General features: G+C 43.8%; 1 protein-coding gene across 1 annotated transcript in view; it reads left to right on the top strand.

Moving 5' to 3' along the window:
* Positions 1 to 12,079, top strand: part of lig1 (ligase I, DNA, ATP-dependent) — a gene marked incomplete at its 5' end in the record, with an annotated part of 45,212 nt that extends 33,133 nt beyond the window's left edge. Inside the window, 10 exons of the mRNA XM_084183544.1 lie at positions 1,638 to 1,733; positions 2,073 to 2,183; positions 2,732 to 2,803; positions 5,938 to 6,082; positions 6,320 to 6,402; positions 8,693 to 8,845; positions 9,057 to 9,110; positions 9,211 to 9,354; positions 10,253 to 10,345; positions 11,694 to 12,079. Coding sequence (XP_084039670.1) covers positions 1,638 to 1,733; positions 2,073 to 2,183; positions 2,732 to 2,803; positions 5,938 to 6,082; positions 6,320 to 6,402; positions 8,693 to 8,845; positions 9,057 to 9,110; positions 9,211 to 9,354; positions 10,253 to 10,345; positions 11,694 to 11,768 — 1,026 coding nt within the window. The 3' untranslated portion in view covers positions 11,769 to 12,079. The remainder of the gene's footprint in view (positions 1 to 1,637; positions 1,734 to 2,072; positions 2,184 to 2,731; positions 2,804 to 5,937; positions 6,083 to 6,319; positions 6,403 to 8,692; positions 8,846 to 9,056; positions 9,111 to 9,210; positions 9,355 to 10,252; positions 10,346 to 11,693) is intronic.
* Between the last annotated feature and the right edge of the window lie 6,039 nt (positions 12,080 to 18,118).

The raw sequence follows: 18,118 nt of genomic DNA, 5'->3' as shown, positions 1-18,118 counted from the left end.
ACTCCCTTTTTCCTCCAAACATAAAGATGGTCATTATGGCCAAACAGTTCTATTTTTGTTTCATCAGACCAGAGGACATTTCTCCAAAAAGTACAATCTTTGTCCCCATGTGCAGTTGCAAACCGTAGTCTGGCTTTTTTATGGCTGTTTTGGAGCAGTGGCTTCTTCCCTGCTGAGTGGCCTTTCAGGTTATGTCAATATTGGACTCGTTTTACTGTGGATATAGATACTTTTGTACATTTTTCCTCCAGCATCTTCACAAGGTCCTTTGCTGTTTTTCTGGGATTGATTTGCACTTTTCGCACCAGCGTACGTTCATCTCTAGGAGACAGAACGCGTCTCCTTCCTGAGCGTTATGATGGCTGCGTGGTCCCATGGTGTTTATACTTGCGTACTATTGTTTGTACAGATGAACGTGGTACCTTCAGGCGTTTGGAAATTGCTCCCAAGGATGAACCAGACTTGTGGAGGTCTACAATTTTTTTTATTTGGATTTTCCCATGATGTCAAGCAAATAGGCACTGAGTCTGAAGGTAGGCCTTGAAATCATCCACAGTTACACATCCAATTGACTCAAATGATGTCAATTAGCCTATCAGAAGCTTCTAAAGCCATGACATCATTTTCTCAAAATTTCCAAGCTGTTTAAAGGCACAGTCAACTTAGTGTATGTAAACTTCTGACCCACTGGAATTGTGATACAGTGAATTATAAGTGAAATAATCTGTCTGTAAACAATTGTTGGAAAAATTACTTGTGTCATGCACAAAGTAGATGTCCTAACTGACTTGCCAAAACTATAGTTTGTTAACAAGAAATTTGTGGAGTGGTTGAAAAACGAGTTTTAATGACTCCAACCTAAGTGTATGTAAACTTCCGACTTCCAACTGTATATACACTGTATGTGTGTGTGTATATTTATATGTATGTGTGTGTATGTTTGTCAACTGTTTCCCCTATTAGAAAACAGACATGATGCTGTTGTCTCAGGCTGTTGGCTGTGTGAGCCCCTCCCAGTAGAGGCATTGGAGAGAGCAGTGTGATGTCTCTTCTCATTCTCTATTTATCCTTCCTCAATTTCTCGTAACCTCTCTGCTCACCTTCTCAAAGCACATTGGAGCAGAAGATCTGTCTTCCTCCCCTAGAACCTTCTTCTCCAATGCGTTTTGAGGAGGAGGCCGAGAAGAGAGAGGCCAGGAGTCAGGAAAATACAATAGAAATTCACTTGAGATTCACTCAGGGAGCAGTGCGACACCTCTTATTCTCTGTGCCTTTAAACTGTGGTGTGAGTCCTGAAACGGCCACCAGATGGAACTCTAAGATGCTGGCATCTGGAGCTTCTGTCTACTCAAATAGTTGGGCTCTATCTCAATTGGTCTTTCTGTGATTCCTCAGATCCTATCTCCTCAAATTCTTCTCAACCATATTGGAGGAGAAGAGCCAAGGCCCCTCCCCTCTGACCTTCTTCTCCAGTGGGTTTTTTGAAGGGGGCTAGAAGAGCGGATGCGAGGAATCGAGGAAGAATCAATTGAGGAAAAAGCCTTGGACACTGCCTGTCTCTCTACTCTCTAGATACGATAGGAAACTCACTCACTGTTATTGGTTGAATGCTAACTATTGTTTATTGTATTTGGTAGATCCATATTCTGGAGAACGGGGACGTGCATATTTTCAGTCGCAACCAGGAAGACAATACAAGCAAATATCCCGATATCATCTCTCACATTTCCATGGTAATAGTAACCCTCTAAAATACTAGCACACTCCAGATGCATCCCAAATGGCACCCTATTCCCTATATAGTGCACTACTTTTGACAAGGGCCAATAGGGCTCTGGTCAAAAGTAGTGCACTACATAGGGAATAGGGTGCCATTTGGGATGCACCCTCAGGCAGCATCTTAGCCCCTTCATGGTCATAAGCGCACTGCATGAATAATACCAATGCCTCTCTTTCTCGCGCCTCTATTTCGCTCTCTCTTTCTCTCCCCTTCACCTCCCTCTCTGCCTTCCCCTCCCCCCTTTCTCTCTCACACCCCTCCTCCCTCTCTCCCTCCCTCCCTCCCTTCTCAGGTAAAGAAGGAGTCTGTGGTGTCCTGTGTGCTTGACTCTGAGGCTGTGGCTTGGGACAGAGAGAAGCAACAGATCCAGCCATTCCAGGTGCTCACCACACGGAAGAGAAAGGTGAGAGGAAAGAGAAATAAGGGGGGAAACATACTCAGTATCCATGGTTTTGGTTTCTGTAATCATTTTCATAACAGCTGGATGGGTGATTACCCAGGCAGCTGTTTTCACAAGTTGTCCACAGTGGTAGTCCTCTGTAGCTCAGCTGGTAGAGCACGGCGCTTGTAACGCCAAGGTAGTGGGTTCGATCCCCGGGACCACCCATACACAAAAAATGTATGCACGCATGACTGTAAGTCGCTTTGGATAAAAGCGTCTGCTAAATGGCATATTATTATTATTATTACTTTCCTACCATGCGCTATGATCATCAGGTGGACTGCTTTGTTTGACCCCTCATCCTCAAGCTGTTAGGTTAGACCTGCCGGGAGTTACCTCTGAGGTGGCCGTTGAGGTACACAAGCCCCCTGACTGCGACAATATACTGAGTACAGGGACCAAAAGATATAGGTTTTGAATGCTCTTTTTAGTGTGTAGGTAGGTAGGTGTGTGTGTATGGTCATGTTTAGTTATGTTGGTGTTAAATTACTTGTTGAATTCTTTTACAGAACGTGGATGCAGCTGATATCAAGGTCCAAGTGTGTGTGTACGCCTTTGACCTGCTGTATCTCAACGGAGAGGTGAGTTGGATGAGGATGGGAGTTATGGAGTCTGGTAGACATTAGTAAGTACAGAGTAAGTAAACCTTGTTCCAGCCAGAACGGCCCATAGGGCAGGAGCCTACCCCTTTTCTGTAGCATGAGGCAGCTTGATGTTTAAGTACACCAGTGTTAATATTGCCACTCTTTTTTTAGATTGTCTAGTCTTAGTCATTTTGACTGAAATATCATTAAGTCAAATTTTTTGGTCATTTGAATAATGATTTAATCTAGTTATTGTCAAAATGACAAAAATTGACCATTTCACTCAGCTTTTATTTTTAATGCCTCATTAACTTATAGTAAACACAATTCACTGACTTCCATGTGCACAAACATGCATAGTCGTGTCCTACCAACATATTTTTCTGCATAACAAACTATTGCATGATTTTCTTCCCAACAGCCAAATTTACATTTAAGTCATTTCAGTCATTCGGGCTCTGATCAGTCCCTACACCCAAACGAGGGCATTGCGTTCATCCACCTCTGGCCTGCTGGCTCCCCTTCCTCTGCGGAAGCATAGTTCCCGCTCAGCCCAGTCAAAACTGTTCGCTGCACTGGCACCCCAATGGTGGAACAAGCTCCCTCACGACGCCAGGACAGCGGAGTCACTCACCACCTTCCGGAGACATTTGAAACCCCACCTCTTTAAGGAATACCTGGGATAGGATAAAGTAATCCTTCTACCCCCCCCAAAAAAAAAAAAAAAGAAAAAAAAAAAAAAAAGTGTAAAGTGGTTTTCCCACTGGCTATAGGGTGAATGCACCAATTTGTAAGTCGCTCTGGATAAGAGCGTCTGCTAAATGACGTAAATGTGCCCTTGAGCAAGGCACTTAACCCTAATTGCTCCTGTAAGTCGCTCTGGATAAGAGCGTCTGCTAAATGACTAAAATGTAAATGTAAAATTTAGCAGACGCCCTTATCCAGAGCGACTTACAGTTAGTGAGTGCATAATTTTTTTTTCATACTGGCCCCCCGTGGGAAACGAACCCACAACCCTGGCGTTGCAAACGCCATGCTCTACCAACTGAGCTACATCCCTGCCGGCCATTCCCTCCCCTACCCTGGACGACGCTGGGCCAATTGTGCGCCGCCCCATGGGTCTCCCGGTCACGGCCGGCTACGACAGAGCCTGGATTCGAACCAGGATCTCTAGTGGCACAGCTAACACAATGCAGTGCCTTAGACCACTGCGCCACTCGGGAGACAAATTGCCAGAAGAACGCATTCATCTGCAGCAGATAAAAAAATCACACCCCTTGTCAGTGCTCCAGACTACCATTTCCCCTAACTTTTTCAGTTGGTGGCACCAGCCCATCATTCGCACCAATTTTCAATAGAAATGTTTTGTAATCGCCTTATAAAGTCATTCACAGTGCTTTAGACTGTGTAATAGACTACTGAGATGGTAGGCTATTCAATAAATAAGTTGTTTCATCTAACGTCCAAGCAGGAATGCATGATTCAAGATATGTTGATTTGCTACCTAATCCAAGGATTGTCATTAATTGTGGGTTGACAATAGGGCGTTATATTTTACTGTTAAAATAGGGCTCCAGGATGTTTGGAATTTTGTTTGATCTTTATGTGCGCTAATATCGTAGGCTAATTTATTTTGGGGCTAATTCACCACAGGAAGTGAACTCAAAACACATTAGCTAGATTGCTAACCCTAAGTATAATACCCACTGCTAGTGTCCTGTGTGGCTCACTAGGTAGAGCATGGCACTTGCAACACCAGGGTTGTGGGTTTGATTCCCATTAGGGGACCAGTATGAAAATGTATGCTCTGGACATTAAATGTAATGTCCTAAAAAAAAAACGTTGTAGCTTGCGACCCTATGCACTCGCAATTGCACGCTTCGCATCTTAAAGCCATACCAAATATCTTGGTTGTAAAATAGTTGCTTTTCAGCTCAATATTAAGAGATGAAAAATAAAAATTATACCCACAGAAAGCTGAGAACAGTAGTTGCTTCCAAAGCTATGTATTTCCCAAATTGGATTTTGAAATGTTAGACAATCAGAAGCCTTTTTTTCTTTCTCCCGGAGCGCACATCAAGTGGCTCGCTCATCACAGCAGCAGGCCCCAGTGAAACAGGCCCAGGTGCTGGGCAGACAATTTCATTAGTGGAATCATGAGGATAATGCACTTTACTGTTTGACCAAATCATGGTTTTAGTTGCCAAAAAATAAGACGTTTAAGACGTTTTAAGACCATGTAATGAATGTTCAGCTCGCACTGATGCGACCAATACATTTTTTTAAACTCGCACAGCCAGGTCAAAGGGTCGCAAAATGAGACTAAATAGTCACAGTCTGGAGCCCTGCCTCTTGACATACTGTAGATATATTGTAATCAAAGTTCTGTCATAAGAAGTGGTCTGATAGGTTGCAGCAAACTAACTAGCTAGCATTATCAATTACCTGAGCGTGTATATTGGGATGAATCACTTTCAGTCTTGAGGTTGGTATTATATTTTTCCCCGTCAACGTGTTGGTGAAAAATGCTGTCTTCTGTGGAAATGTTACATTGGGTCTTGTTTGAATGGAAACGATAAGGAAAGTGGCTCCAGAGGTCGGCCCTTTTTCTAGCGGCAGCTTGTACCACCGCGAGAGTAGCCATGGCGTGTGTCTTATTTGCATCAATGATTTGTTGCCGCCAGATTGGAGAACGGTTGCCGGGCAGAGAGGTGACTCGTGAATGACCTGGGCATGGTATTTATTTTACAACAATAACAGCATTGCAACATTGCAATGAGAGAGCCTTACAATTCTACTGATTTCACCAAACTAATGACACTAAAAAGCTCTCGTTCTCTCCAAAATCTCTTGTTCAGTCCACTTACTAGTCAGATTTTAATCACAGAGATAATTTAGTCTAATCTTGTTTTTGTCAACTGAAATGAAAAACCATTTAGTTATATTTTATTCTGGCTATATTTGGTCAGCTTTTTACTAATATCTTCGTCACTTTTCATTGACGAAATGAACACTGAAGTACACCCCCTGGACAGGATGCTAGTGTTAGATATTAGACATTGAATCATTAGACATTGATTGTAATGTTTGTCATTTCAGTGGTGGTAATGGTGTGTGTGTGTGTGTCTCAGTCTCTGGTAAAGCAGCCCCTGTCCCGTCGCAGGGCTCTTCTGAAGGATAGCTTCGAGGAGAAGGAGGGAGAGTTTGTGTTCGCCCGCGCTATTGACTCAGACAACACAGACACCATCGCCGAGTTCCTGGAGCAGTCTGTTCGAGGTGTGTGTGTCAGTGTGGGAGCAGTCTATTCACTGTGTGTGTGAGAGAGACAGGAGCCAACCATGTGTTTGTGTGGGAGGTCAATCCTGTCTTCTGATCTCCTTCTCTCCTGAAGTTGTTTATTAATTAATGTATTGGGCCCTGGTCAAAAGTATTGCACTATATAGGGAATGGGGTGCCATTTGGGATGCATACTTAATTGTATGTTCTTCTGTGTGATTTTGGTTGAATCCGCAGACTCCTGTGAGGGACTAATGGTGAAGACTCTGGAGAAAGATGCCACTTATGAAATCGCCAAGCGCTCTCACAACTGGCTCAAGGTACACACACACACACACATGCACGCACACATACACAAACCACACATGCATATACACATGCACGCACACGTATGCACCAGGTGTTCCCAATCATTTTTGACCCACAACCCCATTTTGATATCTGAAAATTCTCACACCCCAACCATGTGAACCAAATTATGTAATTAACAGACAATGTTTACTTTTTTATTTGGTGCTATGGCAGTCAATTGAAAAACATTCTAACAGTATTTCTGATTGTCTTCTCAACTCCCCATCACATACTTTTAATGTGGGGCTATGACAATCATTTGCAAATTAGTCTGACATAATGTATCTTATGTCACCACCACTAATGATGGGTGTGCTTGATGCATGTCGTGTCGGCGCTTCTCAAAGTCAGGGGGCGTGGTTTACAGTGCGCACCTCATCTCTGGTTTTAATGCAGACAAGAGCACTGAATCCAGCTTCACACAGATATGAGCTGGCGAATGGTACCATGAGTTTTATGGTGCTTTCAAGACAACTGGGAACTCTGAAAAATACGAGGTCAAATCATGACGTCCGTGATCTTCAGGTCGGAAATCTGGAAAGAGGCCTGAGTTCCCGAGTTGGAAGTCCGAGTTGGATGACCGTTCAAAACTATTTTCCCAGTCGGTGCCCGTTTCTTTACGATGTCCCAGTTGTCTTGAATGCACTGAAGTCTGAGATTGCCGAGTTTCCAGTTGCCAGTTGTTTTGAAGCGGCATTAATGCTCAGAGGGAGACTGCAGGGTATCCCTTTTTGAGTCAAGAACCAAAACTCCTCTGTAGTGACCCCTGAATGCATTTGGTCACATGACCGCTCAATCAGCTGTTCGATTTCACTTACCGGCATGTCAACTGAGCCAGTGTCAGTCAAACAGATTGGGAAGTTGGTCCCAAAGTGCTCTTCCAAGCATTGGAGGTGAGCAGTCATCACTCGTGTGGGACACCTTATTGATGCTGTTTCCTGTTAGAAACATGCACAGCCGAGGGAAGGGGGCATGGTTTGCTTTTGAAAGACTCTTTCTCCAATAAGAATTATTTCCTATGAATCGACTGATTCGGTCACTCATTTGTAGAATGTTTTTCTATTTCCCCTCCATGCTTTCGTTCAGTTTCCCAAATATGTCTGTTACATAGGCAAGGAGACACATTTTCTTTTCACTCCACAGAAAGTCAACCAAGTCAGTTTTTTTTTACAACCATTGTGAATGAAGACAGTTCCTCTCTCAATGCGAAAAATCTTTCCAACACTCCCCCTCGATAACCACCAAGCCTCTGTATGAAATAGAACATCGTCATGCTCTGAACCCATATCTCCACATAGTTTTGCGAACAGGCATGCACGCAGTGGATGTGGTTTGATGTAGTTTACAATCGAAGTTACCTGCTACAGTATATCTCAGAGTTCTGTACTCAGCTCTTTTGCCACCAGTTGCTCTCGGTGTATCATACAATGCGTCCATATGGCAGAGGGAGACACATTCATAACTAGAGCGCAGAGGCCTGCCCGCTGTTCCGCCATAAATGGAGCCCCATCTGTGCAAAAGCCCACCATTCGATCCCATATGGAATCTGTTTTTTGTCAATATAGCCACGCAGCACACTGAACATCCCATATGCAGTTTCATGCTCGGGAATCGTGAGACAGAACGATATGTCCTTGTGAATAGCATCCCCCGATATGTATCGTAAACAAAGGCAAAGCATAGGCATCTCAGCCCTCACAGCTAACGTCCGTTTGGAGTTTGAGTCGTTCAGTCAGTTTCCTCTTGATTGCTAGCAATAGCATAAATTATTTAACAGTGTTATCTGACAAAGGTATTGATATGAGTTTCTGTGACTCTGCCTCCCCACACATTGTTTTCACCGTATCAATTGTGGCCGGTAATATCGAAGTCTCTGCAATAGTGTATGGTTTCATAGCGTAGTCGGCCTAGCCATTCACCGTGGGAATGATTCAAGTGCAACGGTCAAGTGCAGCCTTTTCCCATTATCTAAGGGCGCTCTGGTTGAATTTGATCTTTTAGATTTTAATAATTTTCATATCGATTTCTAAGATGAACCACATTACAATGATTTTGAGAAATGAAGATGATATAATATTTTTTATATATTTTTTAGTATGGGGGGTTGGAAATTCTCCTGCTAACCCCATTTTCATATCTGGCGACCCCACATGGAGTTGCGACCCCTAGTTTGGGAACCGCTGGTGTATACACTCACACTCGCTCTCATAATAACTACTCACATGAATACCTACCATTCATCCCTGTCTCTCTGTCTAGCTGAAGAAGGACTATCTGGATGGGGTGGGGGACACGGTGGATCTGTGTGTGATTGGAGCGTATCTGGGGAAGGGCAAGAGAACCGGGACCTATGGAGGCTTCCTGCTCGCCTGCTACGATGAGGACAATGAAGAGTTCCAGTCAGTCTGCAAGGTCTGTGTGTGTACCTCCTTGCCTAGGAGGTGACTTTTTGTCTGTCTCTGTTGGTTTGTGTCTCTGAAAGGTGATACAGCGCCTCAGGCCAAATAGGATAAAGGCATTTTGCACAGGGATTTCTTTCACAATTCTTTGTTATTCGGCTCTGCTAAATGTCTCATCTGGCTTACCACGGGAATATGTTTTTCCGGTTCTTTTGTCTTTGCAGATCGGGACAGGTTTCAAGGATGAAGATTTGGAGCAACATTACAAATTCTTAACGGTACAGTACAGAGACGTTTCTGTGTTCTATGCTCGCTTGTGTAGCGAATCTGCCAAAAGTCTTTAGACCCAATTAACTATGAACACATTGTATTTTCCAGGAGCACATTTTGCCCAAGCCCCGCCCCTATTATCGTGTGGACCAATCAACAGAGCCCGATGTGTGGCTCGGTGCCGTGCAAGTATGGGAAGTAAAGTGTGCCGACCTATCGCTGTCGCCGATCTACAAGGCTGGCATGGGATTGGTTAGTAGAACTCGTCCTTGTACACTGGCTCATCAGTACTAATGATATTTTGATTTTAGGCCAGTTTAAAGTAATTTGGGAAGTGAATAATTTGATTCAATGCAATTTCATTTTTGAGGGCCGACAGTGACGCGACCACAACAGAATCTTTAACTCAATAATCCCTTCTGCAAATCTAAAATGTGTTAATTCTCACCATATGTTTTGGTGTCAGGATGCTGCTAAATCTCTCCGCAACATTAAAAAATATATATATTTCCAAAATCTCGTGAGGATCATGCCACTTTTTGCTTCCCCTTCAAAATTATATTATTTAATAGACCTACCATGAAGCCACCATGTTACCCATAGCTTAAAAACATACTCGTATAGGCCTAAGTAAAATGTTTAGGCAAAATCTCAGGACCGTCTCAGAGTAGCAGTGCTGTCCTAACATCCTATTCAGTACTCTTACTCCAAAGCTCTTTGTGGATATGGGTCATAATCTGTGCTTCGCATTAGTACTCAACCAAGCTGTGATATCATGGTACTATGTTAGATTAAATAAAGAGTTGCCATCCTCGAATCAGTAGTTCATAATCTTAAAACTCTGGGTGCAGGGTTTAAAAGGCATATTAACTGTGAAAGGTAAAACCCACACTCACTGAGTTGTAATGTCTTTGGCAGCAGCAGAAGTTCAACAGACAAGTTTAGGTGAAAATATGATTCATAGCTTTTCTTTGGCCCTCTCTGGTCTTCTCCCAGTGTGACCCAGAGAAGAGCTTCAACCGCTTGCTCAGGTTAGGGTAAGGGCTAGGCTTAATGGATAGTTGGTTGAAATGTTGTTGACAAACCATCTATTTGGAACTATCCAAATAAAGTGTTACTGATGATTCATGCCTTTGATTCTCTCTCCCAGTGTGACCCAGAGAAGGGCATCTCTCTTCGGTTCCCACGCTTCCTGAGGATCCGAGATGATAAAAAGCCAGAGGACGCAACTTCAGGAGGACAGGTACATGAAGACACTGCCGTGACGGACTGGAGTGATGTATCTCGTAGTACAACGTTTCTCTGGTTCCATCCCAAATGTATTTCTATGTAGGGTGTCCAATCAAAAACGCATATTTTCACCAATGGGTAAAATCAATGGTCCAAACCTCATGTCCATATCATAATCCATTCAAAAGTTATTGGAGTTTTTACCGTTGTAGGATGGCCAAAATTAGGGTGACTAAATCAAAAAGAAAATGAAATAAGGAAAAGTGGACAGCATCTGCTAGGCTAGATGCTATGCGAGAATAAAGGCTACTTGACAGGATCACTTTCCCGTTGAACTCATCTTCTCGAATCCGCAGGACATAAAACAATGTAAGATGTATATCGGTTTTGAGACATAAGATGTATATCGGTTTAGAGACATGATATGTAGTATTTTCATATTTTAGGATACCCTTTTCATATTCATGCGAAATTCCTGTTATTTTTTGAAGATTTCTCACAAAAACAAGCGTATCTATGAAATGTCAACAGAGCACTGAGTGTACAGCAAGCTTTTGATTTTCAACGCCTTTTACATTTAATTCAGCTCGTGTCATGCTAATTTAGCTTTTTGCGACCTGCGGAAACAACTTTGAAGACGAGAACGACAACATGTAAAATCCTCAAGTTGCTGCGAGAAAGCTGCATGCTCTTTCAACAGAGCTCGCTAATTGTAATCGGATGTATTAGGTTATGAATTCTGCCTTTTTGGATATACTGTTAATGAAATGTTAGAGACAGACCCCACTAATGATTCAGAACTTTTCTAATCATAATTGTCTTGGTAGAATGTATTTTATAAAATAAGGAAGGGAAATTTCATCACCAAAGCGCGTTTTCACCCACTGGGCGGAGTTGGTGGACACCCTGTTCTATAGAAGAAACCTGCCGTCAGAGACAGAAGGCACCTTATTCCAAGTCAAAGGTAGTGCTCTAAATAGGGAATAGGGTGCCTTTTGGACACACCCTCTGTCTGACTGCAGTTTTCTTTCATAGAAATACATCATTTTATATCTATGCTTTCCTCACTCTCTATTTGAAGGATCCCCTCTCCCCCCTCCCCTCTGTATTTCAGCTTCTCCCACATTACACACAGTCCATATTATTCCACCACTTTGGTATTCTGTGTTTATCCCCCTGTAATTTGATATAAATTGGCCCTCATACCATCATGGCCACCTTATTATCCTCAGTTTCCAAATTGGTTCATTCATCCCCCCCTCTCTTCCCCAGGTTGTTTCTGTAAAATATATGTTCTCAGTTACCCTAATTTTACCAGATAAGTTATGAAATCACTGATTTCTTTGTTCTGTTCTATTCAGATTGCTGATTTGTACAGGAAGCAGCAGGTTGTTCAAAACCAGGGAGACAAAGCTGACCTTGAGGACTACTACTGACCTCATCAATGGACCATCCAGTCGCCAATGACTCGGGTGAAATCTCAATTTGTACATTCGTTCTTTTAAAATGGTGAACAAGGCACTGTCGACGGAAAAAAGAAATACCCTCTGTACAGCGGTGTCTAGATCCAGGTACTGGTTTAGCCTCTGCCAATGTCATGATATTCAACATTTTTGTTGGTGTTGAGCCTAAGGCTTGTTTTTGTAAATGTATACTTAACAGTATAAATAAAGGATGTGTTCCAGAGTTTTCAATTACACAAAGAAATCACAGTAATGACAATGTGAATAAAGGCTTTGCCAATTTTATAATATCAAACATAATGGGTGTTGATTTTAACCTGTTGAGCCTAAGCTTCATTTTATCAATTGATAGTGTTGGTTTCCCGAACACAGATTAAGCCTAGTCCTGGACTAAAAACCACTCTCATGCTTTTTAGTCCAGTTCTAAATTGAATCTGTGTCCAGGAAACCGTCCGATACACTATAAAGAACACCAAGACATTGAAGACTTGCATCTTTGAGATTCAGTTGTAATGCATATCTCAGTAACACTACCTGAAACCTGCAGGTATGCTTTATAACTTGTTCTAAGCATGTATGAGCCTTTGTTTTAAGGTTCATCATTCATGCAGTGAGTGAAATGGAGATCCCTTTGTTGGTGTCCTATGAGCCAGCTGGTGCAATAATGATGAAGAGTTGAATAACACTTGCATAATCCTAGCAGTACACAGAGACTTGAATACAGTCAAGAAGTAAACAAAAAGCTTTAACTGCCCCTTATGCACCTCTCATTCCTACAGCTTCAGTTCAGTATGGGGTGCGTCCCAAACGGCAGCCTATTTCCTTCATAGTGCACTACTTTTGACCAGGGCCCATATGGGCATGGTCAACTCTTAACATTGCTGCTCACATTGATTGTGCCCTTGGAACTGAAGAGGTTATTTTTATTCTACCCAATAGGCCTTACAAAAATATCACGACTCTAGGTTACAAATATTGACAGTACACTACACTGTAACAATGTGTAACAGTACACTGTGACATCTCAACAGTTCACCAGCGAGTCAAATTAACGCTCCCACACAAAACAAGTTTCCCTGTAGAAACGTTGCAAAACACTGCATGCGATTCCCTTAAGACATGTTATTATGCAGAATATCGGTGTAACACAATTTCTAAATGTACTGTGTATATGCAGAAGAACAAGGACGAGCGCCTGGTATATTATAAAATGCAAACGTGTTGACAGCTCAAGTAGCAGTACAAAACGCATTTCCCAGCCTGCATTAGACGATGAAAATACAAAAGTCAGTAGAAGGAATCGGGAATCAATCCACTACAAGAAAACTCAGGTCAGAGAAGACAGTCAAGGACACATGGTCATTATAGGAAGGAAAGCGGATTGTAGAGTTCTGTGAAGCTAGTGAGATGCCATACATGGTGGTTGTGTTTGTATGTGTCTGAAATGCCACCCTACTCCCTATATAGTGCACTACTTTTGACCAGAGCCCATCTGGTCATAAGTAGTGCACCATGTAGGGAATAGGGTGGCATTTGGGACACCCACCCAGAGAGTGTTGTGGCGTGCATGTGGAAGTGAGTGGGCTGTGATGTGACCTGTGCTGGAGCTTCAGTGTCTGCTTCTGCAAGGGAGGAGGGGGAGGAGAAGGGCTCCATTGTGCCAGCCTGGGATTGGGAAATTTAGATTTTCTTGCCCTTTCCCATCTGGTTATGTCTTTGTGTTTTCTCTCTCTGCCTCTACTCATCTCCACAACTTTCCCTTTTTCTCTCCTCTTTCTTTCTCTCCTCTTTCTTTCTCTGCATGTCTCACCATGTGGCTTTCCTTTCCTAGCTAGCTCTATCACGAAGAAATGGCAGAAGCAAGGAAGAAGCAGCTAATGTTTGCACGGTAGAATATTAGTTATTTATACACGTCTCTGCCCCTGTTGTATGTCGCTTCTGGTAATTACAAAAGAATACCTGAAACTAGGAAGATGAAATAGCTAACGTTTGCACAGTAGAATATGAGCTGTAGACTTCTCTGCTCCTGTGTTGTTTCAAGGCAGCAGCAGTGTGTTGTTGTGGTGTTGCAGACCGAGGGGAGGAGTTGGAGCTGGTGTTTAGTGTTTACCGAGGGGCAGCTGGCTCCGATCATGTGCCTGCAGGGCAGAGTAGCGCTCTGCTGTGGCCTCAATCTCTACAGAGGCCTGGGTGGATGTCTCAAATGGCACCCTATTCCCTTTTATAGTGCCCTACCTTTCAAAAGTATTTAGCTACATAGGGAATAGGGTGCCATTTGGGACGCTGCCCTGGTTTCCACTTATAGCATCTGCCTGATGTTGGTTCAGATTAACTAACCTGCTCCACTGAGTCCCCCGCACCTAGGAGCTGCTGAACCGAACCCAGTATGTGTCCCAAATGACACCCTATTCCCTTTACGGTGCACTACTTTTGACCAACAAAGCTTAAAAGTAGTGCACTATATAGGGAATAGGGTGTCGTTTGGGAATCATCCTGCCTCTCACTGCTGTTTATTATGGTCTGTTGATACACATGATGGAGTAGCTACATGCCTACATCCCTGACGTAAAGGAAAAGCAACTGACACATCAAATCGCATCACTGCTCAGTTCTGCTCACAGGCATAAAATTAAATGGAAATGTTGTTTCAGTAGCTTGTATTCCCCATGGTTCAGAGAAAGAAATAGCGGTAAGGCCGGGTAGTAATATATCGGCTGAGATATCGGCTGAAATGCAGAACCTCCTGAACACTGTTATGGATTACCCCAAATGGTTTAGTTTTTTTTGGTGCTTGACAAATAACGGTTTTCACCTCTCTGTCCTTTTGTCTCCTCCCTTTCTCCCACCCAGCTATCTGTCTTGCACACAATACCCCTTTTCTCAACCTTGAATAATGTGTTTGTTCTCCTCCATCGCGCCCTCTCTTTTCATCCCTGTCTACCCCTCCATCCCTTGTTTGGTGCTCTCTGTGACATCTCGGCCATGCAAGGACACGAGGGAGAGAGGGAGGGACAGGACCGGCCATTGTCCTCAACTGAACCCACGGAATATCAATTGTGTTTTTCTTGAGCCACAGGACCACCGAGCGTTGGCCAGTAACCTTTGGATAATGGATTTGATGATGTCAGGCCAGTTTTATCACCCTGGCTAAGTAGCAAATGGCACCCTATTCCCAACATAGTGCAGTACTTTTGACTGGAGCCCTACGGCTCTCAAAACACTCCCCAGATCCCTCCAACCCGGCAAGTGCACTATATAGCGAATAGATTGCCATTTGGGATGAGCACAGCCCCTGACATGTTTCACTGGCACTTTTTCTGTAATTATACCAAGACCATATTAAGCCACTTCCTATTCATATTGTACACTTATTCAAATACTTGGGCTTTAAGCCTGACTTGCAGTCTCTTGTCTGGGGGACATTCTGGAGTTGCCTACTGTTTGTTTGTCATGGCAGGTTTGGCTGGTTGTGGCCTCCCCCTTTAGCTGCAGTTTTGGAGCAGAATCTGGGCCTCTTCATAAAGCGTCTCAGAATAGGAGTAAGGATCTACTATCAGGTCCACCCTGTCCATCTAAAAGGCTAAACTGATCCTAGATCAGCACTCCTACTCTGAGACGTTTTGTTAATATGGGCCCTGGGTGTTTATGGCGTTTGTGTTGTGATTGGTCTACAGCAGTGGTTGTTTTCCGCAGTGCTGGTTGGCTTAGGCCCACACTGCTGCTCCTCTCTTCTCCCTAAGGGACTGTCTGCTCTGCTGTGCTCCATTGGATCACTTCTCTGGCCATTAGCTTCATGACCTAATGAGTGCTGTGTCTCTCTGGCCTCTGTCTCCCCCTCTGTCCTCATGGCCAGAGAGTATTGTCTACGTCCCAAGTGGAACCCTATTCCCTATGTAGTGCACTACCACCGACCAGGGCCCTGGTCAAAAGTAGTACACTGCATTGGTAATAGGATGTCATTTGAGGCTCAGCCTCCCGCCCGCCACCACCCACCAGCCCCCTCAAGACGCTCCCCAGATCCCTCCACCCCGGCCAGTCCAAGACATTCCACTGGTGCTCATCTGCCAACATGCCTGGTAATTATCCTTCTGTCTGGCTCTGTTACACACAGACACCGTAGATGGCGGGCCTATTGAGCTGATTTTATTCACACAGCGGTAGAACCCAGGAGGGTACTGCTCCCGTAATCCACTCTTCTCTTCTATCTGGGCTGAGGCCTAAAAATGGGTCCCAAATGGCACACTAGGACCCTGGTCAAATAAACAATAGGGTGCCATTTGTGATGCAGACTAAGAGTTAGCCCTACCTCTTCTCTCTTGTGTTATTTAGCGGTTGATGGTCTCTCTTTACCACAAGTGGTTTTATAACTGCCAGCTGAGAGGGGCTTTTCTCTCTCAATACAGCAGTTGTTTGCCAAGGCAATCTCTGTCCTGCCACTGCTGAAGACTTTGGAAGTTTGCCACGCGCTCCCTCCACCTGCCAGGTTTATAAAATATATCCTGTTTCCTTTGCCTTATGGCAAGCCTTAATCATTTAGGAGATACACAGAGATAGTGTCTGCCAACAACAGTTTGGCAGATGGTCTATCGTAGTTAAATTGATCCGTCAGCATGGTGTTCGGGTTTTTAAGCTTAGCCTACAAAGAGTAGCCTTGTAATGTGTAACTGAGTTTAGACTGCATGCTGCCGATCTTCTACAGAAGCTGCGTCCCAAATGGAACCCTATTCCATATATAGGGCACTGCTTTTGACCAGAGCCTTCTATCTGCTGGTACACTAGGTCGCTCTCCTCTCCCTATGGGCCCTTGTCAAAAGTATTGCACTATATAGGGAATAGAGTTCAATTTGGGACGCAACCCTGGTCTGATGGAAAGACCAAATGTTCTGATATGGAGAGGAGAGCTAGTGGCCCAGCGGATAACAGGAGTGTAACATTAAGCAATAATCTCAGCATAGATTCAATCGACCCACCATAGATAAACAAATGCATATTTTTGTCATATGACAGGTTGATGGATTGTGGGTCCTCCTGGAGTGGAAGGCTTGATCTCATACGTAGAAACCCCTTCTCTGGTGTTCTGTCTCGCCCTCTCTCCCTTTCTGTCTCTCCCGCTCCCTCTATTGCCGTTTGCGCTCATGTCTGTGTCTTAATGTCCTCATGTCAACCTATCTGTGTGTGTGTGTGAGTGTGTATGTATGTGTGTGTGTGTGTGTGTGTATATATATATATATATATATATATATATATATATATATATATATATATATATATATATATATATATATATATATATATGTGTGTGTGTGTGTGTGTGTATATGTATGTCTGATTTTTAAGTAATTCATTTGCATTTTATTGCATGACATAAGCATTTGATACATCAGAAAAGCAGAACTTAATATTTGGTACAGAAACCTTTGTTTGCAATTACAGAGATCAAACGTTTCCTGTAGGTCTTGACCAGGTTTGCACACACTGCAGCAGGGATTTTGGCCCACTCCTCCATACAGACCTTCTCCAGATCCTTCAGGTTTCGGGGCTGTCGCTGGGCAATACGGACTTTCAGCTCCCTCCAAAGATTTTCTATTGGGTTCAGGTCTGGAGACTGGCTAGGCCACTCCACGACCTTGAGATGCTTCTTACGGAGCCACTCCTTAGTTGCCCTGGCTGTGTGTTTCGGGTCGTTGTCATGTTGGAAGACCCAGCCACGACCCATCTTCAATGCTCTTACTGAGGGAAGGAGGTTGTTGGCCAAGATCTCGCGATACATGGCGCCATCCATCCTCCCCTCAATACGGTGCAGTCATCCTGTCCCCTTTGCAGAAAAGCATCCCCAAAGAATGATGTTTCCACCTCCATGCTTCACGGTTGGGATGGTGTTCTTGGGGTTGTACTCATCCTCCTTCTTCCTCCAAACACGGCGAGTGGAGTTTAGACCAAAAAGCTCTATTTTTGTATTATCAGACCACATGACCTTCTCCCATTCCTCCTCTGGATCATCCAGATGGTCATTGGCAAACTTCAGACGGGCCTGGACATGCGCTAGCTTGAGCAGGTGGACCTTGTGTGCGCTGCAGGATTTTAATCCATGACGGCGTAGTGTGTTTCTAATGGTTTTCTTTGAGACTGTGGTCCCAACTCTCTTCAGGTAATTGACCAGGTCCTGCCGTGTAGTTCTGGGCTGATCCCTCACCTTCCTCATGATCATTGATGCCCCACGAGGTGAGATCTTGCATGGAGCCCCAGACCGAGGGTGATTGACTGTCGTCTTGAACTTCTTCCATTTTCTAATAATTGCGCCAACAGTTGTTGCCTTCTCACCA

The sequence above is a fragment of the Coregonus lavaretus genome (assembly GCF_964263955.1).
Source record: "Coregonus lavaretus genome assembly, chromosome: 19".
NCBI lineage: Eukaryota > Metazoa > Chordata > Actinopteri > Salmoniformes > Salmonidae > Coregonus > Coregonus lavaretus.
Note: the sequence above shows the minus strand (reverse complement) of the source record. Positions and strands in the feature narration are given on the sequence as shown.